Source organism: Chrysoperla carnea, chromosome 1 (genome assembly GCF_905475395.1).
Source record: "Chrysoperla carnea chromosome 1, inChrCarn1.1, whole genome shotgun sequence".
NCBI classification, from domain to species: domain Eukaryota; kingdom Metazoa; phylum Arthropoda; class Insecta; order Neuroptera; family Chrysopidae; genus Chrysoperla; species Chrysoperla carnea.
In genome coordinates, this window is record NC_058337.1 from 25971185 (window position 1) to 25996212 (window position 25028).

Genomic DNA, 25028 nt, shown 5'->3' on the forward strand with positions numbered 1-25028 from the left:
AACTTCCATTTATCATTTTTCTGAAAAGAATAGAAGTGGAAAAAAATTTGCATGCAAAGTTTTTGAACTCAAGGTTTTATCAATTAATATTTCATTATATAACATACCTTGTGTATGTACATGACATATTTATTGATTGAATTAATTTGTAATAAATCATAATTCTTTTTTTTTCAGATTCAGTAAAATGGCGGAAAATGAAAATAAAAATATTGACAGTAATAATGATGAAAATGAAGTGGAATATAGACGACAACCTGATTCAGTTCCTACACAAGAATTTAAAAAACCACAAACGCCTACATCCATGCAGGTTTGAATCTTTCAATATAAAAAGTAACCTAAATATGAACCAGTTAATCATAGTTTGTTTTTTTAAATATGTAACTTCTAGTCTAAATTGATATAAATCAAAAGAAATTTTTTAAAATTAGTTTCAGTAATTACATTTGAAAGTAAAATTTTATATGAAAAAGTGATATAGACAAACCGGATAAATTTTTTTCCCATCAGAAAATTGAATAAGCCAGTTTATTGACTATTTTATTCAAAAAAACAAATATCGATAAATACGATGGTGACAAAAAAAAAATAATAAAACCACGGCTCCATTGATAAGAGTGTTCTTTTCCGAAAATTTGTCAACTTTAAAAGAAAAAAAAGTGCGTCGGACTCTAAGACTAGACATTTGTCGAGTATTGCATTCTCATACGACGTTTCTAAGCCGATATATTCCATTTTTTTAAACTTTTGCAGGCTTCTTAAAATACTGTAATAAAAGCCACCGATGAGTGAAAAAAAAATTCAATTTAAAGTTTTTCGCGTCTAAAATTTAAGAATTTTGAGAAAGTAAGAAAATTTTAAAACTTTAACATCGGTTCACTCCGGGATAGGTCTCGTTCTTATGTGCAAGCTGGTAATGTATGCCTTAGATTAAATAAACTCTCTTTATTTTACCAAGATGAGAAGAAAATGTTTTATCAAAATATTTGAAATTAGAAGTTCAATAAACATTTAGAACTTCTAAGCAAATTTTGAAGTGAAAACTTTTATAGGCGCGCTAGACGATTCTATTCGTTTTGTGCGTAGTCATGGTAGGGACAATAAAATCGATGCCAGCGCTTTCAGTGAAAAATTTTGGCGTTAAAGGAGGCGGTTATGACTAATTTGCAATTATTTACATGTAAATGTTATAGTGAATGTTAAATTAAAGTTCTTGAAAACACTAATTAATTAAACTTAATGCACAAAAAATTGTGAAAATAAGAAATCAAATTGCATTAACATTATTTTTTAAATGTAAATTATCATAATTATTTATTTAAATTTGTGAGATAATAATATTAAATTTTCAATGTACTTCATATATGCAATCCATACAATTATATATGCATCCATACAATTCTATAATTAAAGTAGTGTATCGTTACCATGGAAACGCCTCCAATAAAACCCACACACGGTGCGAATAGCTTTACTCATAACAATTTACTAGAGACGCAATGGCTTAGTGGTAGTAGTGGACTACGACACCGCAGGCCAGTATTCAAATCCAGCTCAAGAATCTTCAAAACTTTCTTTTGTTTTTCCTTAAAATCATAAATTATTTCATTTAATTTATCAAATATTTATATCAAATCTACCTTGGTATGAAAACAAAAAAATAACGTTATCTCAAGTGTCATACAATATTAGATTATTGTTAATAATTGTATTCAGATTAATTAATGTTAATAATTTTAATTTCAAAATTATGAAATTTTTATTTTTAATATTACAATAAATTGGCAAATTTAAAACAGATATGGGTTATTCACTTCTGTCGATAGTCCTCATGACAGAATATTAACAATTTGTTTGTATTTTCTCGAGAATAAGAGATTGCAAGATTGATTTAATTTTTGATAGTTCGTTTTTTCACTGTAATTAAAAAAATTTCCCTTGTCCGAATACAGGTAGTATTTATTTATTATTATGTTTTAAAAAAAAATAATACAATAAAGTTTTAAACTTTTTATATGTATTATTTAATTTAAAATGTGTATTGGATGATAACTCCATGTTTCCAGTGCCGGATTTACCTCTGACGGGGCCCCAAGCAACCTCAGGTTTTTGGGAACCCCATTGTAAAATACACCCCCCCCCCGATATTTCAAAATAATGAATAACTAGTTAATTTTGCATAATCAATATATTTTACAGTTAACTTATAATTTACTATCTGAGGTACAATATAATTACCTATTACTCTGTGTGTAAGAGACGATGATGCTTTTAGAATTATAGCTGTTCAGACGAAGACACAAATACGAGCGACCGAAGCGCCAACTATACGCGGGAAATACAGATTTAAACTAATTTCAAATCGTTTGGGGACAATGAATGATCGATATTGTTGACATAGATTTTTTCTTTTTTTCATGTGTTATTATTTTTTTTTTTCAAATTTTCGAATGTGTTTTCAAAATTTTCAATTTTTTGGGGCCCATGTCCAAGCGGGGCCCCAAGCAATTGCTTCCTTTGCTTCCCGGTAAATCCTATACTGCATGTTTCATACAATGATGTTTCACGAAAAAAATATTGCAACAGGTCAAGAGCGGAAAAGGAAGTGTCCTTAGGCGCTTCAAAATATTATTAACAATTATTCCTACAACCGAAAAATACATAATTAAAAAACTTCTCATTTAGTCATAAAAATAAACAAAAACAATAATTAGTTTATTTATATTTGCATGTATATCCTCTGCCCAAACCAAAATACAGCAGAATCTCAATAAGTTAAAAACCTAGGGAAATGTTAAATAATTTGAGTTATTGAGTTTTTAACATACTTAGGGTTTAAGTTAAGGAGTTTTTAATAGTTGATATTTTTACTTAGTGAGGTTTATTTATGTTCTTTGTTTGTTGATTATGCATATTCAAATGTGTTGATACCTGGGAGTTGCAACTCGCCAACTGGCGATAATAATTCGTTCCGATTAAAACGCGAAGAAGACCCGAATTCAGTAATTCCAATTTAGATAACCAGAAGGCAATACTTTTTTTTGAGGCCAATAAAAATATTCAAATGCAAATCAGATAAATTCCGTCTACTGGCGATAAAGATTTGTATTATTAAACAGGAAGTGGATCGCTTTTTCAGTAGTTTCAATTTAAACTACCTGATTACTTACCATTTATCAATAATCAATAAATATTTCTAAATTTTCATTTAAACTATAAATAAAAATATGATTGTTTTAAGTCGTCAAAAATAAGTTTAAAAAAAACAAAAACCTTCATAAGAATAAAATTTCGGCCATTTTTCTCAGAACATTTCGAAGATTTTTCTAGGATTTTTTTTCTTTCTACAAATTTGTAATTCTCTATCATATATAGTTTTCGAGAAAATGGAAACTGAAGATTAAGACCTCACGTGAAAACAAAGATATTTACGAAAAAATATTAGAAAAAAATTAGCTTATTGTTTATTTTAAACCCAATGTTGCTCACTTACGAACTCAAACTCTCTTTTTATGTCTTGAGTACGCTGTACAAATTTCAGCTCGATATCTCTTTTTGTTTTTGAGTTATCGCCCTAACAGACCAGCAGGGAGACATTAACAGACAAACCGACGGACAAACAAAAATGGCTTAGTATAACATTTGTAGCATGAACATTTCTAAGCGTTACAAATTTATCACTAAACTAAACACACACAGAAATACAGTCGAATTGACAAACTCTTTGTTTTTAGTCGGTTCAAATAAATAGACTGGTATTTTGGCCAAAAAAATGGGTCGAGACTATGATTCCCAAGCCATTAACAACAATTGTTGGAATACCTTTAAACCACTGCACAACTCGAAGCTTTTTCTTAAATTTGATAGCCATTTATATGAATACAAAACTGAAATTGCTTTGCCTAAAATTTCCAACAAATTTTAAAAAAGCAATCTGAGATATAAAGACTATTATTTATCAATCTATCTCGCCTTGGGGCCAATCTATCAAGGAAAGCGCTTAACATTTTCTAAGTAAGTGACTGTCTCTGGCAGGATTTGTAAAAAAGAGAAGTAGGATAGTATGACATGTTAGGGGGCTATAGCTTCGAAAATTGTTGCTGCATAATATAAAATTATAAATGTAAACAAAAATATTATAAATAATAATTGAATTCGATTTAAATATTGAATATATTAATCATTTTGAAAATTATGCTAATGTTAATAAATTATTATAAAAAAAAAAACTAATAAAATATTCAAAATAAATAAAATAATTAAATGAAATATTTAGATATTATGTAAATTATGAAACAAGGCTTACATTTTTATACAAAATATTCTAAATTCCACAGCGTGAAATCTTAATTATCTATACCTAAACAGATTAATTGAATCGTTTTTTTTAAATCCATCTTCAGTAAATAGGATTTTTGAAACTACTCTTACTTTATTACTCCTACTTTTTAATGTTCCGTCATCAAAAATGAAATAAAAAACTTTTAACAGAAAGAAAACCGACTTCAAAAGAAAAACTTTTTCTTAACAAGTTAATATGCACTAAAAAGAAGAAAAATAACGATAATATAATGTAGTTATAATCATTGTTATTTTTGGAGTTTGTGTCAACCCAGGAAACAACTCTGACTGAACAGTTTGCTATATTAGCTTGGCTGACATCGACTCCAAAAATAACAATAATTTTAACTACATAACTGTTTTACTTTTTAGTTCATATTAATTTATTTTGGAAAAGTTTTTCTTTTGAAGTCAGTTTCTTTATTTTGTGTTTTTCAGTGAATCTGAAGTACACTAAATAATTTGTCACTAAAAAATGAATAATCGAAATCGTTTGGCATGATATTGAGTTATTCGTCGTCTTGTCGTGCATGCTTAATATAAATTTAAGACTTTTATGGTTTCCGCATGGGTGGCGTTGTCAGAACTGTACCAAAATGAAGTGGGACTACACGGGAAGCATCAGCTTTCAAATAGATAAATAATCATCAAAATCGGTTAACTCAGTCGAAAGTACACTAATTAATTTGTCACTAAAAAATGAATAATCGAAATCGTTTGGCATGATATTGAGTTATTCGTCCTTTTGTCGTGCATACTTAATATAAATTTAAGACTTTTATGGCGTCCTCATGGGTGGCGTTGTCAGAACTGTACCAAAATGAAATGGGACTACACGGGAAGCACCAGCTTTAAAATAGATAAATAATCATCAAAATCGGTTCACTCAGTCGAAAGTTCGGAGGCAACACACATTAAAAAAAATACAGTCAAATTGATAACCTCCTCCTTTTTTGTTTGAAGTCGGTTAAACTTTATAGGATAGAGCTATATATTATATGTAGTTGAGATTTTTTAAAATCTTATGAAAATTCACTCATCGGTCATCTTATCACTAAAACCTTCGGTCGTAAAATTTTGCAGAAAATGTAGTTTTTCGGTACTAATTAAAAGTTTTCCAAATGAGTAAAGTAGGTACCAGCGATACTTTTTTGGTACCAGAGGCAAGGCATCAGATTTACAAAAGTTAGAAGACAATTAATGGCGGAGCCCTCTTCATGCAATTTAAATTCGCACTTCACCAGTTTTCTTATAACAAAATTTCACTTAGATTGTGACATTTGTTTTTTTTATTTTTAAATAGCTTTATTTTTTAATTTGAATTAAAATAATTTTTCGTAAATGGAGCAATAAAAAAATTCTTTTTATTAAAAAAGCATAACTATTAAGTAACCATATTATATGAAACAGAACTTTTCAATGTGTTTTACCTTTCCATCGTTTCCAAGTATAATTCAACTATAATTTTCACGAGAAGAGAGAAGGCATGGTTTGAAAAAAAAAAAATAGAAAAAATAATAATATACGTTATATGGTAAAAATATAAATAATTACCTGCACAAATATTGCTTGCTTTTATTTACAAACAAACAGAAGTGAATATTTTCCAGAATAACTGATTCATTCATAAACAATTCTCATGTAAAATATTGAATTTTCAAAATAAAAACAAAAACGGATGTGTATAAATTAGTTTCAAGGATCAACATATTTTCGATGTGTCATTTATGTGTGTAATATGCAGGTACGCCTCACTCTATTATGAACGATAAAACTAGAACTAAACTAAACTAAATTGATCAGTTTTAATCTAGAAATTTGCGTTTCATATAGGTATCAGTTTGACACAACGCAACGTTCTGACATTCTGAGAATGAATATGTTTTTATAACTCTTTTATAAAAATAAAAAAGTGACATTTTGAACTAACAAGTTTAGTCCCAAGTTTTTATACCATATATGTAATATGCAAGGTATACTAAGTTTAGTCCCAAGGTTGTAACGCTTAAAAATATTGATACTATGAACAAAATTTTGGTATAGGTGTATATAAAATCACCTAATTAGTCCATTTCCAGTTGTCTGTCTGTCGTCTGTCGTCTGTCCGTCTGTCATTACGATTACTCAAAAACGAAATGAGATATCAGGCTGAAATTTTCATAGCGAGCTTAGGACGTAAAAAGTGAGATCAAGTTCGTAAATGAGCAACATAGGTCAATTGGGTCTTGGGTCCATAGTACCCATCTTTTAAACCGTTGCAGATAGAACACTAAATGTAAAAAAAACTTTTAAACAAAAAATAAACAACTTTTGTTTGAAACATTTTTCCGTGATGAACACCACTGTCTACCCGTGAGAGTGCAAATTATGCGCAAATTGTATAGTATGTATTATATGGGAATGTCATATATAAGGTATACGTGCGACATGTATGTATGTGTTATGTGACAGAGTAATCAACACTGTCTATACATGGTATTTCATCATCCATGGTTTGTTTTCACGTAATTTTGTTTCTAGTAGGTATATACGTTCAAAGTATATTTTGACAAAAATCTACTTTTTGGTCCTAAATCAAATAAATTCGATAAAGATATACTTGGCCAAGCGCATAAAATTTTGTCAACAATAAACAGCAGCTTGGTGACATTATTTATGTCAATCTCGATATTCGTTAATTACTCTTAAACTAAACGGTGGAATTGGCTCTTCTTTTGTATTATTCTGTGCCATAAACACTAAAAAATAGCCCATTAAAAATCAGCCATTAATCTTTAAAATCATTTTATAAGTAGTCATTCCACCATAAACTAATTGTAATTTTACATTCAATTAATAAAATTTATAAAGCTGTAAACCATAATTATATTTACATTTTATTAAGTCATATTATATCTTTCAAAAGATTTATGAAAAGAGGATAAAAAAAAACTTTGACAGGTTTATGAAAGTCATTAATATTCTGAATAAATATTATAATAATTATTATTCAACGACTCCCAATAAGTATGCACATTGCACATTAGTGCACTATTATTAAACAGTAACTCCCAATTAATTGATTACTTCAGTAATTCAATAATAATTGGTAAATGAAATTTCTTAGAGGTAGATCTTACATTAATCACAACATGGCAAAGGCATTTTTTTAAATACTCATTTTCTAAACTACAAGTAATTTAAGCTTTAAAAGAATCGTGAATAAGTGAAAGTTGTAGGAGGTACAATTGTAAAAAGCGATAAAGGGCCACTGTAAAAGATAGTTTCAGACAACAAGGATGTCAGAACATAAGCCACACAAAAGGGTATTTTAAAGCATTATTAAGAAATTTAATAAATTATAACCTTTTAAGAGCGCGCAATAACTCTAGCTTCAACTCAGCTTGGTATTCCAAACTAAAAAAGGAAAGAAAAATAATGGAATGCAATGTTATTAGCATTTTTCGTTTAAACAAATATTAGAAGAGATACCGGCCAAATAATCAAGTAAATCGTCATAGTTGTATAAAACATAAACGGTTAGCGATACAAAAAAATTATTTGACAAAATAGCCGGGAAATTTAATCATCTACAATATAAATAATTACCATTTATGGTCTAAAATGCACGATTATGGAGGTAAAGCCAAAAACGGTTCTCCTTAAAATGGAGGCACTTCCCTCTCCTATTTTTGTGCATTTACATTCAATACGTGATACTGAACCTATTAAAATAAAAAAATAACTCCTGTAATTTATTGCAGAAAAAAATTCTCTGTAGTCTGAAGTATTAGTTGCTTTTAAGTTGTGTTTGTAAGGTTTTCCGCAGGCAGATATTTAAACTAATATAAGACGTGTTGCTTTAAATTAACTGCCTTTGTTCACACGATCAAGTTCTACACCAGTATAACTACATAAAACATTAATATAAATAAACAACAATTTTGGTTCATTATCCTTGGACAAAAGCTCACATACCAAAACTTGGCAAACAATGCTGGCCCAACAAGAATTCGCAAACCAAGGCTAAGTGTATAAGTATACCTTCTCCAAGTTTTAATAAACCTATGCTGGCTCAGATTTCATCATTAGCATTGGCAGATTCTACATGAATTTGACGTTCAATTTGCCTTGAAAAGTCTATTTAATTTTCATATTATTATGCAATTATTTGACGGAATTATCTTAGAAAAGATAAACAAAACAGGAGGTAATATTTTAAAGTTTATTTAATACAAAACGGTATAAATAAATCATAATGCTAAACTGATATAAATAAATATATATTATTAAATTGTTTCAATATTTATGTTTTCCTTCCATAGTTTGTAATTTTCCACTAACGACCCGTGTTTTGTAAAACATTTTAAAAAACTTTTAGTAGTAGTACTTTTTTTGGTTTTTTTGTTTACTTTTAATCATGTATACGATATTTATTTACATCATTTTCTCTCGATTGTAATTGATGATATTTAATATGATACATGCAGCGTAAACTAAATATTGACAAATATCTTGTCTAGTATTCTTAATTAAAGAGAATTGAAAAAGTAAAACAAAGTAAAAATAAAAATTCAATGAGTTTAAAAAATTGCACTCTGTGTCTAGAACTCGAATGACCTAATTTGTAGGGCGCGTGACATGAATCCAAGAAGTACGGGTTCGAGTGTATTTTTTTCAATTCTCTTTAATTACTTTTAGTAGTGTTTATTGTCTTGTTATAATTTTAAATGGAACGTGCAAGCAATTTAGAAGACATTATCTGAAGTTGAGGTCCAGCAATAATATAAACTTTCTAGTACAGTAAAATCCAAATTTATCATCATTTACAATTTTTTAATTTTTATAATTTAAATATTTAAATTAATAGTCACAGACCCGTGACTAATTAATCCACATACTTTAAAATTTAAGTAGCCATATAAAAATTTGCATAATAGATAAACTATAAATATAATAAATATTCGAAAATTCTAAGATTAATTTCATTAATACTCAATAATAATAGCGTTTTTGACAATAAAAAAATTTACAAAAAAACTCCAATCAAGAATTTCTCTGTGATCAATTACGCTTAGAAGTCGACGCCAATGAATCGATTGTTAGTTAAAAATATGATTTCAAAGCGTAATTGTTCACAAGGAAATTACTGATTGGAGACGGTATTTTAAAATTATTTTTTAATTCTTTGTCCATTAGTTTCATTCTTCAAACATGAGTTTTTTTTCATAACGATAAGTCCCCTTCACTGGCAAAAATTAAATATTTTCCCATGTTCCCACGATTTTTCCATGCTACGTTTATTAAAAATGTCATTTTTAATTACAATTATCTATGTTAGTCGTTGCGTGACCCAACTTTTTTAATAAATTTATACAAAATAACTTTGAAAACAACTGATGCACCTATTTGACACCAACGTCAGTCATCTTTCTGTAAATTTTCGAGAGTAAACATCCTATAGCTCTACTCAAACTTCCGCGCCGATGTCATTTCCGTATAGGTTGTTTATAATTTGTTTTGTATATTTATAATTTAAATTTTATCAATCAATAAATTAAAAATTCATTAACAGACACATGACTAATTAATAATACTCGCACTTTAAAATGTAAATCACCAAATAAAAATTAAAATTTTTTAAGATAAACTATTGATAATCTAGATTTAGAATAATATTTTATAATTTGAATATTAAGTTAATTAACATAATTTTGAATTATAGCCTATTTATGAAAAACAACATTCTTTTGAAGCATTTACACCTTGTTTATTATGCAAACAGATATAATTTTTTTTAAAAGCCTATAAATTTGTGCTACTCGATGTCATTTGAATAATTATTCAAATATTTATAATTTTTTTTTAGTTATACGCTATAATTTATCATTAATTAATTAATATAATAAACTTGTAAACAATATTATTGAATGAATAAAAATATTAAGATGAACTTATGTTTGGTTTCACACTTTGACATTCTTATCTTATTCCATATGTTGAGTAATTAAAATTTTGTAGACTAAAAGCAAAACGGAAAATGTAGAGCCTGTAAGACAAGGGTGGATGATAAACTATATATGTCATCATTATGTATTTGAACACAGAAAAAATGGTTTTCTTTGGCTTATGAATATAAACAAAAAAACGAAAATTTGGAAAACGGTTGACCCTGCAGGTCATCCCTGTAACTTCCCGCTAAGTATTGACTCATAACGTGTAAAAAATTTTATCTATTCTGATGTTATATCCACTCGCATTTTATTGTAATTAGATGTGATCTTAGTGTTTGATAAAACACTATTTTTTTAAATTTTCAAATCGCGATAACTTTAGAATGAATAAACCGATTTTAACGCGGTTGGTGACATTCGACGCAGTTTTTGAAGCTTCATGAAGAATCTTTAAGTTTCAATTGATAGAACAAAAAATTTTGAGGTTATTCCGAAAAAACGTTTTTTTGGGTTTTCTTTCGTCAACGATAACTCACGAACGAATAAACCAATTTTGACCAGACTGGTGGTGATCGACGTGGTTTTTTGATGTTGAGAGCTGATTAGTTTTTGGAATTGATCGATACAGCCGTTTAAAAGTTATTCAAAAAAAACCACTTAAAAAAATTTTTTTTGCAGTTTTTTTGAGATTTCTCGAAATCTATCGGTTCGAATCGGTCCATAGGCGGGCCATCGAATAGGCCTCAAAATCTAAGTTTGGTCAAGTCCTTTCGAATGGCACCAACCGCGATCAAATCGGACAAGCCGTTCAAAAGTTATGAGAGGTTTACATGCATCCACACACACACACACACACACACACACACACACACACACACACACACACACACACACTCATACATACATACAGCCATACAGACACCCTCGCGGAAGTAGTCAGGGAAGCTGACACCTTAAAACGTCGAGATCTGATGAAAACTCGATTTTGGCAAAACGGGGTGAAAACAATAACTTTAACCCTATTTTCTTAGCGGGAAGTTAAAAATTATCTTGATATACAGAATGTCTACTACTTTTAAACTTTTTTATGATAAGGTTTACGAAAAAAGTTATTCTTTATAAAAATCTCTGCTTTCGAAAATATTAGTATTCAGGCATTCACTCTTGATATCAAATGTACAAGGTGTCCAGAAATTGAAAAACATTGACTGAAATTTTAATGATCGTTTACAAATGTTGACCATTTATAACAGATAATAGGGAAATAGTTCAAGAAAACACTACCGAGATATGTAGGAGTATATATTTAAAGAATTTTTTAAAAGAACACTTACATGTATGGAACGCGAAGGTAGATATGTTGAGGCAAAAATGAATTTTATTAATTATTTTGTTATAAATGTTTCCAATTAGCAAATAAATATTTTAAGTACAATGACTGGTTAATTTAGATAACAGATAATATAAGTAGGATTTGCAAAATTTAATTTCAAATTGAAGTTGTCAAAACATCCCCATCGTTAACAATTTATTCCTAAAATATTCCTAAAAAAATATTATCTTCAGTTCGTTTTTGCCTAAACGTATCCTTCATGCACTTTTCCTTTTACAAATGGAAATGACATGACATGACATGTTCTTTTCCTTTTACAAAATTCTTTAATACATACTCCTACATATCTCGGGAGCGATTTCTTTTTTTCCCTTACGTAATTTCTCAATTTGTGGCATCCTGTCCTTTCGATGTCAAAGGTGAATAACTGAATGTTAATATTTTCGAAAGCAGAAGTTTGTATAAAAAATAACTTTTTTCTCAAACCTTATTATAAAAAAGCTTTCCATACGAAAAATTAAATAAACATCCTGTATAAAAAGAAATCCATTTATTCAGTGTCTTTTTCGTATTGTCCGGTTGGTCATTAGTGAAAAATTCCTGGGCTCCTCAAAATGTCGAAACCCTATGGTTCTTTTCGATCAACCCTTTATATACCATGCATGTAAAAAATAAATCATGGTATACTAAGTTTAGTCCCAAATTTTTAACACTTAACCATATTAATACTACGAACAAAATTTTGGTATAGGTGTTCATAAAATCACCTAATTAGTCCATTTTCGATTGTCTGTCTGTCCGTCCGTACTTTCGTTCTATCCCTAACGGTTTCAAGAGGGGTCTTACAAATCCCTACCCAATTGAGTTCCGAGCAAGCTTTAAAAATTTCACCTTATATTTCATTTCGTTTTTATACCATGCATATATGTAATATGCAAGGTATATTAAGTTTAGTCCCAAGTTTGTAACGCTGAAAAATATTGATGCTACGCACAAAATTTTGGTATAGGTGTTCATAGAATCACCTAATTAGTCAATTTCCGGTTTTCCGTCTGTGGACACGATAACTCAAAAACGAAAATAGATATCATGCTGAAATTTTAACAACGTATTCAGGACGTAAAAAGTGAGGTTGAGTTCGTAAATGAGCAACATAGGCCAATTGGGTCTTTGGTCCGTAGGACTCATCTTGTAAACCGTTAGAGACAGAACAAAAGTTTGAACGTAAAAAATGTTCCTTATCAAAAAATAAACAACTTTTGTTTGAAACATTTTTTCGTAAACATCACTGTTTACCCGTGAGGGCACAAATTATTCGTAAATTGTATAGTATGTATTATATGGGAATATCAGCTATGTATGTGTGACATGTATGTATGTGTAATGTGATAGAGTAATCAACACTGTCTATGCATGGTATTTTAACAATTTACTCAGTCAATTGTTTGTTTTCACTTGTTTAGTTATCGTGTTGACTGACAGACACGGACGCACAGCTGGAAATGAATTAATTTCGATTATTTTATGGACACTTTTACCAAAATTTTGTTCGTAATATCAATATTCTTAAGTGTTACAAGCTTAGGACTAAAATAAGTATACTTTGATATATGTATATTTTGTATCTGCGAGTTTTAAAAAGTGTCGTATTAGTTTCAGATAGGTTTGAGTATGCTAAAACTATAAAATAATTTTTTAAAATTTTTTGTCAACGTTTTCTGATCCTACTTAAACTTTGCGGTTTATGCATATCTAATTTTCACAAGAAAAATATAAATTAGTATTGTTAATGAGTTTTTAATACCTACTGACTTAAGATTAATGTAATTAAAATTGTGTAAGATAATAGTTAATTTATTATATTATATTACAATTATTTATTTAAATTTTTTTTTAAATATTGTTTAGTACGTCATTTCAAACAGGTTTATTTTACGTTTTTAAAATAATTGTGCAATTGGTTATAATTTTATATTTAATCAATAATTAATCCTTTTTTATTATCCATTGGTCATCATCCTCAATTAAAAATACTAGGTTATTATTGGTGGTATACATTAGGCATGGGCAAACGTGGCTTAGAGAAGTCCCTCAGACTTTTGTATCTAAAATACGAGTAAGACAGTGACACTCTAACCAGTGACAACCAAAAATACGAGTAAGGCAGAGAGACAACATTTTTTTTCTACCCTATCTCATTACTATAAGAGAAACTGAGATAGGTAGAAGAGTCGTATACCCGTCTCGCTTCCTCCTCTATGGCACACAATAAAGTTATAACAATGGTGACTTCGACTTAAAATAACTCGCCCATGCCTGGTATACATTATATGTAAAGAATACCCCAAAATTTGAATTTATTCGCAATTTGAAAACTGAACACTCTTTTCATTTTATTCATTTCATCCTATCATTGGAATTATATATATCCGTTTTTGAGACATTTTGAAACGGTTTTTCCCTGTAAGTAGCTCATTAGTTTGCTTTTGTATAGTGATAGTCTATTAAAAAAAACTAGTTTCGAAAACTGAAAGCTTAGTAAACCGTATCTATATAATCCGATCATCTTAGTCAAAATAAGTAGTCAAACTCGGACTCTAACAGAATAAGCTGAATTTTTGTACAAATCTTTATTTTGATAGTACAAATGTTGCCTTAAAGTCACATATGGTCACGCATGCGCGTCCTTAGACATTCAACGTTAAAGGTCGCGAAAATCAGTTTTTTGTGAATATCTCGTTTCTTTTGCCTTTAATCGTATTAACATATATTATAAAGGTTGAACAGGATAAAATTTTCAGTGCTGGGTCAATATTTATAAATATAAGTAATTAAATAATTATTTAAGTTGTATTTAATGAATAATTAAGGAAAAAAACCGCATAACAGACTTGGATTCACGATTTTCCCTATCTATTAATCGGTTTTTTACTATACTACTTAAATAATTATTTAACCTTATATTTTTAAATATTAACCCAACAATGAAGCACGTTAAGCTAGAAAATTTTAATACGATTGAAGGCAAAAGAAACGAGATATACACAAAACTGATTTTAGCGACCTTTGACCTTGAATATCTAAGGACGCGCATGTGTGACCACATGTGACTTTTGAGACCTCTGTACTAAAAATGTACTCATAATAAAGGTTTATACAAAAATTCAGCTTATCCCGTTAGATTCCGAGTTGAAACCCTAAAATTATTGGGGTACTGATGTGTCAACAACTTTATATTTTGTAAAATAATATTCATAACATATAGTCCGAGCGCAATTTGAGGTACGTTCTTTAGACAGTACGGATAATTTTATAACAGTTCCGGTGTCTAATTTTCATGTATAGAGCTGAAAAACCTAATTTTTGGGAGGTGGTCCGCTTTTCCTGGGGGTTGCAATACGAATTATACATTTTTTTTTATCTATTCTGTTAATTTGACTTCATTCCTAGTCGATTTATAAATCCCATTCCTTCTAGCATGTATACCTACAACAGAAAAACATCATTTTGGGGGGTGTTTTCTTCAACTTTCCAGGGGGCTATGATGTGGTTTGTGAAATTTTTCAAAGTATTCTGTTATTTTAACTTAATTAGGGGTCGACTGGAGAAAACCCCGTCGTCCTAGCAAATATAGAAAAGAAAATGATAAACCGCATATTTCTAGCATGTCAAGAAGTGCCTAAGAAATTGTATATGTCAGTGAGTGAGTCAGTCAGTTAGCTTCACTTTGGGAATTTGCAACAGATTTATATAAAAATTTCAAAATGCTTCAAAAACACATTTTTAATAAAAAAGTTCCCAAATTCAAGGGCTAAGGGCCTTTCAAGGACAGTTTCAAAATTTTCCGTAATTTAATGCATCTCTCGTATTTAAGTATTTTATCTTTTTGGATAATGTGTCACTCTTATTTAAGTGTAACATCTTTTTGAACAAAATGTGGTAACATCTTACCTAGCAACCCTATACATAATATTATTATATTTATCACTAATCTGTTCCGCTTATACTTCAAGAAAAATCATAAATCAAATGTCAATATTGATAATTTTCAAATTAAATGCTTGAACAGTTTTTTCATAGAAAACGATAAACAAAATTGTAATAAGCATTCGCAAGCATAAAAATTTTATTATTAACTTTAATGTGATATATTTTTCCTTTTTGAAAAAATCTCAAAATGATTCGATGAACATTTCTTAACATCGGGCATAATTTTTAGATATTTTTTTTTGCCCTCATTTATTACGTAAAATAAAAAACGATAAAAAGATATATTCAAATAAAAATTGGTTACAACTTCAACACTTGACTTCAATGTATATCAAAGAAAAACACGTCGCTTTTTTGAGTTCCAGGCCAAAGTCTACAATTTCAAGTCGGTCATCTTTCTATATACTTTTTCACTTTAATTAAGGATCCTTGTTTTCCATTTTATCACATTACCTATCAATCATTTAGTCTGAAAAAAGTGACTCGTAATTTCAAATAGAAAGGTATCTATTAAAACAAGAGAAAAAATACTTTAAAAAATCAAAAAATCCGACTGCGTTAAATAAAAACTGAAAAGAGAAAGACAAGTTCAGTAGTTTACATAGCGGGCTCATTATTGGATTATTAAAAAAATATCGGCCGGTTTTGATTTTAATGGACCTGACTATTAAATCGCTATGTAAAACTACAAGATTTGTTTTTACTTTTCAGTTTTTATTTAACGCAGTCGCATTTCTGGATTTTTTAAATTAATTTTTTTTATTTTACACTTTTTAGCTAGAATTTTCAAATACTTATTCAACCAGACCCCACTTATGTTACAATCGTTTGTCGTTTGCATATCTGGTCGGTTGTGGCACTATAGAGACCAAACGCACTAGCCGATTTTGTCGTTGAATTTCATTTTCTTCTTTTTCACAATAGTCTGGTGGTCTCCATATTGTATTTTGATTACTGCCACATCTTCAGTGACAATCGAAAGATATACAAATCGATTGACGTTATAATCGTCAAGATCGGCCCCTGCATTTGGTCTCTAACGTGTCTGAAAGACTAATAAACGCATTGCTACTCCTTTGCGTCGCGCAGTCGGGTAAAAAGCCAATATTTATCAATTTTAACCGTGGGGTGCAATATCCCTATTTCTTTGTGTTGTTAGACTAGCGAAAGACTACTGTTTGACTTGATGCAAATAAGTTCAAAAAGCTTTATACCAAAATAGGCAATTTTCATTTTAGTAAAACTATTTTAATTTTGACCTTTAACAACTTTCATCCGTATATCCGATTATTTAATGATAAAAATCAAAACATTTATAAATTATTGTTAATTGGATCACTTTTCAAAAAGGTCAAAAACATTAAATATAAATAATAACAAAAATTTAATGTTTAATTTAATCAGCATAAATATACTTTGTTGATATGTGGTTTTTTTTTTACGTTAATACGTAATATATACATCTAGATTTGTATATAAACAATACACAAAAATATTAGTAAAATAATAGGCTTTTGTTACTAAATTTGGAAAATTGATTTATAAGTTACAAGTGTCAAAAAATGAGTTTACGTCCAAACTAGCTTAAGAAGGTATCTCTGTGTCACAAAAATTGTATGGATGTACACGAATTCATAATGCAATAAATTTTGCTTATTAAAATAGGTATCTGGTGATCTCATCACTCTTGCAAGATGAGATATTTTAAATCATTCCCAAATATCTTCTACATAAATTATTTGTTGAAATTCGACAATATTCACCTTTCACTAATATAATATATTTATTTAAAAATTAATTTATTCAAATCAGATAGTGATACTGAAATTACCTGTCATTGACGTGAGTAATATTCAAGTTTTGCACATAGTTATCTGAGTTTTATAATAGCAGTATCGATTTTGATTGACCAATAACTCTCTCTGTTCGTTTATAGTTTCTTCCAAAAAAGGAGGTTCCTAGCAAGTTTAATAAGAATTAACAACTTGTGTGATTAAAGATTATTGTTTCACGAGTATTTTGGTATCACCTCGCTTTTTTATAATGAGCTTCGCCTCGCCTTGACTTGTAATATTTTTACCATCTTTGACTTAATTTTCATGAATATACATAATAGGGTTAACAAATAAATATCTTTAAAACACAGAATATAAGTTGTTTATTCTCTAAATTTTCCTAGAATGAAAACAGTAAATTAAAAAACAAATTGGGCCTAACAAAATAAAATTAACAAACACAGTCGTGTATACGACTGTGGTATTCAGATTAAACTCTCCCTTTCTGTCTTATTGTTTCTCTGTTTCTATGTATCTTTTTATTATAAAATCTCAATACTAAAATTATTTTATCAATTGAATGAGATTATGAGAATAAACAATAACTCTTATGTCTATTTCTGTAGATATTATTAGTTATATTATTATATTAGTACCTGGATGGTCGAGCTTTACTCCGTATTTTTTGAGTTAAAAAGGCACAAATTTTATCACTAATGAAAGAACCATTTCAAATGTCTCCACAGAAATACTATAATCGAATCTCACAAGTGACCCAGGCCCTCAAAAAGGTTGAATTTGGTAATTTCAAAATTTGGTATTTTCTAGACAAATTGCTATACTTTTTTAAAAAGATCACAAACTCTAATTTTTTTGTGGACTCTGGCCAATGTGGTGACTATTCTATAAAATTCAAATAAGAGATATTTTACGTAGTTAATATTTTTATTTAAAAAATAAAGAACAGCAATTCGTAAATTTCATTTACTTTATCAAGCTCAAATATAAAAATATAAATTATTCACAGACAGAAATGCCAGCTCAAATCCAGTAATTTTTATTACGCTATCAACTAAACCTTAAACAGGAAGTTTTAAGATACCAAAAATTTATTATGCTGCGTTACAATTTTAATTATTACAAGTATGCCAGCTATAAAATGGTAATGATGTTGCAATTTAAATAAGAGTAATTAATAACCAATTGAGTGGTTTTGTAATTTATTATCTTTTAATGCAACTACACCAACTAGCAAAGAAAGTGGTGTCTCATTTATCAAAGATAATAAACAGGAGATATAAAAAACAACAGCATTTGAGGGCATAGAGGGGGCCAATTGGGTAATTTCGTAGATTTTTGTCATAAAAAAAAATTGATATATTTAACAAAGTAAAATTTCGTCTTTAAATCGGTGAATGCAAGATGATTTACGAGATTCAATGATAAAATATAATATTCTTTAAAGAGAATTGAAAAAATACACTCGAACCAGGACTCGAACCCGGACTTCTTGGATTCATGTCAAGCGCCCTACCAATTAGGCTATTCGAGTTCTAGACACGAATGCAATTTTTTCAACTCAATGAATTTTTTACTTTGTTTATCCACTTTATTTATTATTATTACTTCTTATTGTTGTTCACATTTTAATTATGCACACAATATTTACATCATGGTCTGTTAGACTAATTTTGATATATAATATGTTACATTCAATCGTAAACTAATTATTGACAAATGCTTGTCTAGTAATGTTAATTAAAGAGAATTGAAAAAATACACTCGAACCAGGACTCGAACCCGGACTTCTTGGATTCATGTCAAGCGAAATATTCTTTGTCATTAATTTTATTATATTCGCTAAAAATAGTTTTTGGTATGATTAGTTTTTGGTAAAATTGTACTAATACTTTTCTTGCCCTTTTATCTCAGCAAACTCGTTAAAATAACCAAAAAATATATTTTTTTCAACAAATTATTCTCCAAACCAATATTACCAGATCATTGAGTAGATGATCTTCGTGACTCATAGATGTTCTTAAGAAAGATTTCGACAATTTTAATTTAAAAAATGAACTTTCATCGGCAACATTTTCAGTCATTAGTTCAAGATATATTCATACGCTGTTATATAAGTAATACTTATATATCAAGGTATAGTTAGTTTAGTCCCAAGTTTGTAACGCTTCAAAATATTGATGCTATGAACAAATTTTTGATAGAAGTGCTCATAAAATCACCTAATTAGTTCTTTCCGGTTATAATTCGGTTCTGAAACATATGAATGAATGATACAGTAATTCTTTCAATTTTTTATTTGATTTCATCACTGACAATCATAGAAATAAATGGAGAGTATGATTTAGAATGTTCAAGAATATTTTGGCTATTTCTACCGTCTAGCTTGTAGAATTAGTGTTCCCATAATCATAGGTCTCAGTGTATATGATCAATATTCAAATATAATTATTTGCTTATGTAATAAATGCATTGATAACAAATGTCAAGTTTCTCAATGAAAAGAAGAAATTATTCACTTAGTAACTATTTTCTATGCAAATTTTGCAAAGGTGTGCTGTAAAATAAAAATTATAGACATCATGATATCTATAACTAACATATGTAAAAAAAATTAGAAATTAACATTTTTGAATTAATTTACATTAAAAATTAAAAAAAAATCTTTTCATTTTTTTTAATGATTTTTAATAAAATATGAACATCTGTTTGTAAATACCTGAATATTTTAGTTTTTCAATCTAATTATCGAAATGAAAAAAATTCACCTAGTATAAAAAATTAATAAAAAAATGATAGATTGAGTAAATCAGTCATTTAGTCCCGACCAAAGTCATATAATAACTGTGCATTATATAATAAATACCGTGATTCCGACATATACTAAGTACTGATTCAGCAAAATTTCTTCGCAAAAATCGTTTTGTCTCACTGGAACAAATTTTAAAACACACTGATTAAAGAAAGACATCGCCATACAAAAATTTTTGACTGTAATATAGTCTCATATTTTCGTTATTTATAGGAATATCGATTTGAAATTTTGCACAATCATAAAGGGTGATGTGTCACATTTTTAAGGATACTTAACTGAAATCTTAGCTTAAACTTAAAAATTAGCCTAAAACAAATTGACAAATTAGACCGATTCTTAGTATTTTGCCTAACGTCAGAGATGGTTAGAGATACTGTTGCTTAGAAAATTTTTTTATACTCTTATAACAATTTTCATGACGAAATTCGTATTTTTAATTTTTTATTATTTTGGTCTTTAGTCTTTACTCAAAATTATTACAAGTTTATTGAAATATTTTAATACATAACACTATTGAACTGGACAAATTGATAATTTATTTGTCCAGTTTCTACATTTCATATCACACTAGTTATAAAAGTTCATTGTTTAATTTGATAACTAGTGTGCTATATGGAATATAAAAACTGGACAAATTGATAATTTAATAGTGTAAATGTGTTCAAATATTTCAATAAACTTGTAATAATTTTTTGTAAAGACCAAAATAATGCAAAAATTAAAAATGCGAATTTTGTTATGAAAATCGGTATATGGGTATAAAAAAATATTCAAAAATAAGCAACTTTTTCTAATAGTTTTTTTTTTTCGATATCTCTAGCCATCTCTGACGCTAGGCAAAATATTAAGAATTGACCTACTTTGTCAATTTGTAATGCGACACACTTTGTAACCATTTTATTGAAAAAAAAACATTATTACTACATCGCAGTGTACACTTTGCAATTAAATATTGATTTTATTAAAACTTGTTTCAGCTTATTTTGGGATTGGTTGCAAATATATCAGTTATTTCACCTGGAATGAGTCTTGGTTTCTCAGCAATTGCATTACCCACATTAACATCACTAACAAATCCAAATCGTTTAACTGCCGATCAAGGATCATGGGTTGGTAAGTAAAATAATATTAAAACATTTTAACCAAAATTTTTGGTCTTAAAGTAAACCGTAATAACTCTCCCTCTCATGAAGCACAAGTTTTTTTTTTAAATAAATATTCAAACTTTTAGCGTGCTTGAAGAAATACAAGATTTTTTATGTGCGAAGCTATACTCTCTCTAATATAAACGTTTTGACAATATGTTAATGAAATTAAAAAATTGAAATTAGCAAAAACTGAGGTTGCTCCTTATTCCCGGCAAAGATTCATTTTGTAAAGCTTCTTAGTTGCAGGATTTGAATCCAATAAGACAAAAATTATTGGCATAAAAAGAAACGTATACCTAAGAACGTAGATCAGTGCCGCTTTTCTAGAAACTTTTACCTCGAGAAAGAATCCACATTTGTTTTTTAACAGGTGTTTTCAATTTTCACTGGCGTCTCTTATTTTTAATCAGTTTTACTTTCGGATACGTGTGTATAATTAAGCGCTGTTCCTTTTGTTCTTTCGATTTTTTACGACAGCTGTTTGTTCTTATAGACTACAAGCTAAAATTTTTCAGGTGAAATAAGCCACCAGGAATCACGTTTAAAAAGTTACTCTTTTATGCAAAAGTAGGTTTAAGCACCATATGACGTCAGTTTTGCGCGGTACAGGTGAGAACAGGTCAGAAAATGAATACTACACTTCTTGGCGTCTTATCCTAGCACCAGCAAATGTACGGAGTTGCAGGATACTAAAAAAAACGTACACAAAAACATCCGGTAACTTTGATTCGGTAAAATTTTTGATCTCCCATCAATTTCAGAAGCCCTACGTGATTTATTTCCCTACAGCATTTATGTAATTCGCTTCGAATACTTATGCAAAATTAGTATCCAAAACTAACGCCATGGTGCTTAAACTTACTTTTATATATTGGAGCATCTTTTTCAACATTTTAGTATGGGGTTGTAGTCTACAGATTAATGCAATTTAAAATTGAATGTTGATGGCACAAACAGAGAACAGAGTGGCACTTTTGCTCACCTAAGGAGCGTATAAAATGCTAAGCCTCTTTTGGTACTTGTACAATCAATGAGAGCTTATTACGTACAACTCGCTGAACACTAACTTTTTTTTTTACAATCTAACTTTTTTTCGTAGCAAGTATGGCATCAATATCAATGCCTATTGGTTGTTTATTATCTGGAACATTATTGGATCGTTTGGGACGTAAATTTTCATTATATATAATCAATTATGTAATGATATTAGGATGGGCAATTATAAGTACAGCGTCATCTGACAATACACAATCACAATTTATTCAATTGTTAATTGGTCGTTTTATTGCCGGTATTGGAACTGGATTATGTAGTGTTCCGCCAACAGTTTATATGAGTGAAATATCTACACCAAATTTACGTGGAATGGTTTGCACATTCAGTTCAATTGCATTTGCTTTGGGTGTATTATTTATTTATACGATTGGATACTGTTTTAAAGTTAGTATTGTTATTAAAATGAAAATAAGATACCAGTAGCGGATTCATCAAATATCCATGAACATTTATCGATAGAAAAACTACGATAGGCGTGTTTATAAATCAGTAAAATTTCATAAAAACTATGTCTCATCTGCTTATCAGATGGGTGAAGATCGACCTTATACCGTCTCTTAGACTATAATTAAAATATTGACCATGAAAGAAACTTTACTAAATTGGACTATGTCAATGAAAATTATTTCCAAAAAGTCATGCAAATAAGTAGCATATGTTAGAACTAATGAGTGATGGAAAATGCTTCTTTTTGGAACAAACGAAATTAATGTTACGAAAAACTCGCATTTGATAGAAGTTAATATTTTGAATATTCCGAATAAGAAATATTTAAAAACAATAATAAATATTTGCTTCAGTCCTTACATGACACTTGCAAAGAAGCAGGGTCTTTGATAAACTGCAGTAACTATACGTATTTCTACTGTAAGGAAACTGGTGTACTTCCCACAAGAATACCAAAACATGCATAAAATCTTCATAGCAATTAAAAACTTTGTTTTACACGTTAACAGTAAGAACACTTGACGAGAGGAAAAAATTTCCTAGATAGAAAAATATTTTTTTTCAGTGCAAAATAATTCTTTACTTCTTCATTTAATGAATCTGCCACTGGTTTTCATTTAATTTTCTATCGAATGATTTTACCTAATTTTATTTTATTTTCTTCTTAGGATAATTGGCAACTAGCAGCAACAATTTCTGGAATTATACCAATTTTCTGTATTATATGTATTCGTTTCTTAATTACCGAATCACCGGTATGGTATCAAAATAAAGGCCGGCCTCTACGTGCACAAAATTCCATTCGTAAATTACAAGGATTTACAAAGGCACGTCGCAGTGTTCCAATTCAGTTTGAACAAATAATCGAACAAAATCAATTATTAAATCAAAATGAAAAATCCATACAAATTATTCCCGCAAGAAGTAAATCAATGCCAGCATCACGAATTGCTACTAGTGTTTATAACGAAACAAGTATCCCAGTAATTGAACGTCGTACACTTAAAACAAAAATTATGGAACGTGTCAAATATTTATTACAACCAGAATGTCTTAAACCATTTGTTATAATGTGTACATATTTCTTTTTCCAACAATTTTCTGGAATATTTGTTATAATTTATTACGCTGTCGATATTGTTAAGGAAGCTGGAATTGTTTTGGATCCATATCTTGTGGCAATCATGATTGGTCTTGTACGTACTGGGGTCTCTATGATGGTCAGTTATATTTCCAAACGTTTTGGACGTCGACCTCCAAGTATTTTATCCGGTGGAAGTATGACTATCTGTATGGTTATTTTAGCGTTGTATTTATTCTTAATTCAAGCCGAAAATATTGAACCATCTACAGCTGCAGCTCTTTCAAATTATACATCCGATAATTTAACAGAACCCTTATTAGAAATTAAAGCTGATACAATTCGAGATATTTTACTTGAACATTACCAATGGGTGCCATTAGTTACCCTAATGTCATATTTCTTTGCATCCACCTTTGGCTTTTTAACAATACCGTTCGCTATGATTGGTGAAGTGTATCCAACAGAAATACGAGGTTTTGCGGGTGGTTTAACAGCATTTATGTGTTATACATTCAGTTTTATTGTGGTTAAATTGTATCCAACAATGTTAGCTGGATTTGGACGTCCTGGATTATTTTTATTTTATAGTATAATGTCTTTCTTTGGTACGGTATTTGTGATCATGTATTTACCAGAAACAAAAGGTAAGACACTACAAGAGATTGAAGAACATTTTCGAGGTAATAAACAATTAAATAATAATGTATTTGTTGTTGAAAGTAGAAATTTAGTAACGGATGAAAATAGTATAGATGTTGAGAAAAATCAATACTCATGAAATTAAATAGTACATCGTGTTATGGAAAATATTGTTGCATTAAAACTTCATCAAATGCATTTAAAAGTCCATTTAGAAACGTTTTAAATTACATGTAATATATCATATACTGAATGCCCTACGAAAATAGTGGCATCAAAAATAATTTCATATTTGTATATACCTAATTAAGATAATTAACTACGAAAATTAGCACACCATGGAAGTATTTCATTCAAAATACACAAGAAATATGTAGCTAAGCTTCTTTAAAGTTTCTATTTTATATTGATTTTTTTTTTTTTTTTCAAGCAAACGCACCAGGACT

At 29.0% G+C, this 25028-nt stretch overlaps 1 protein-coding gene across 1 annotated transcript; it reads left to right on the forward strand.

Moving 5' to 3' along the window:
• The first annotated feature begins 187 nt into the window (after nucleotides 1-187).
• On the forward strand, nucleotides 188-24721 carry LOC123296489 (solute carrier family 2, facilitated glucose transporter member 8-like). Its single transcript, XM_044878014.1, has 4 exons — nucleotides 188-313; nucleotides 21186-21321; nucleotides 22456-22796; nucleotides 23528-24721. The coding sequence occupies exons 1-4, from the start codon at nucleotides 188-190 to the stop codon at nucleotides 24719-24721; spliced, it is 1797 nt and encodes a 598-aa protein (XP_044733949.1).
• Nucleotides 24722-25028: the final 307 nt, after the last annotated feature.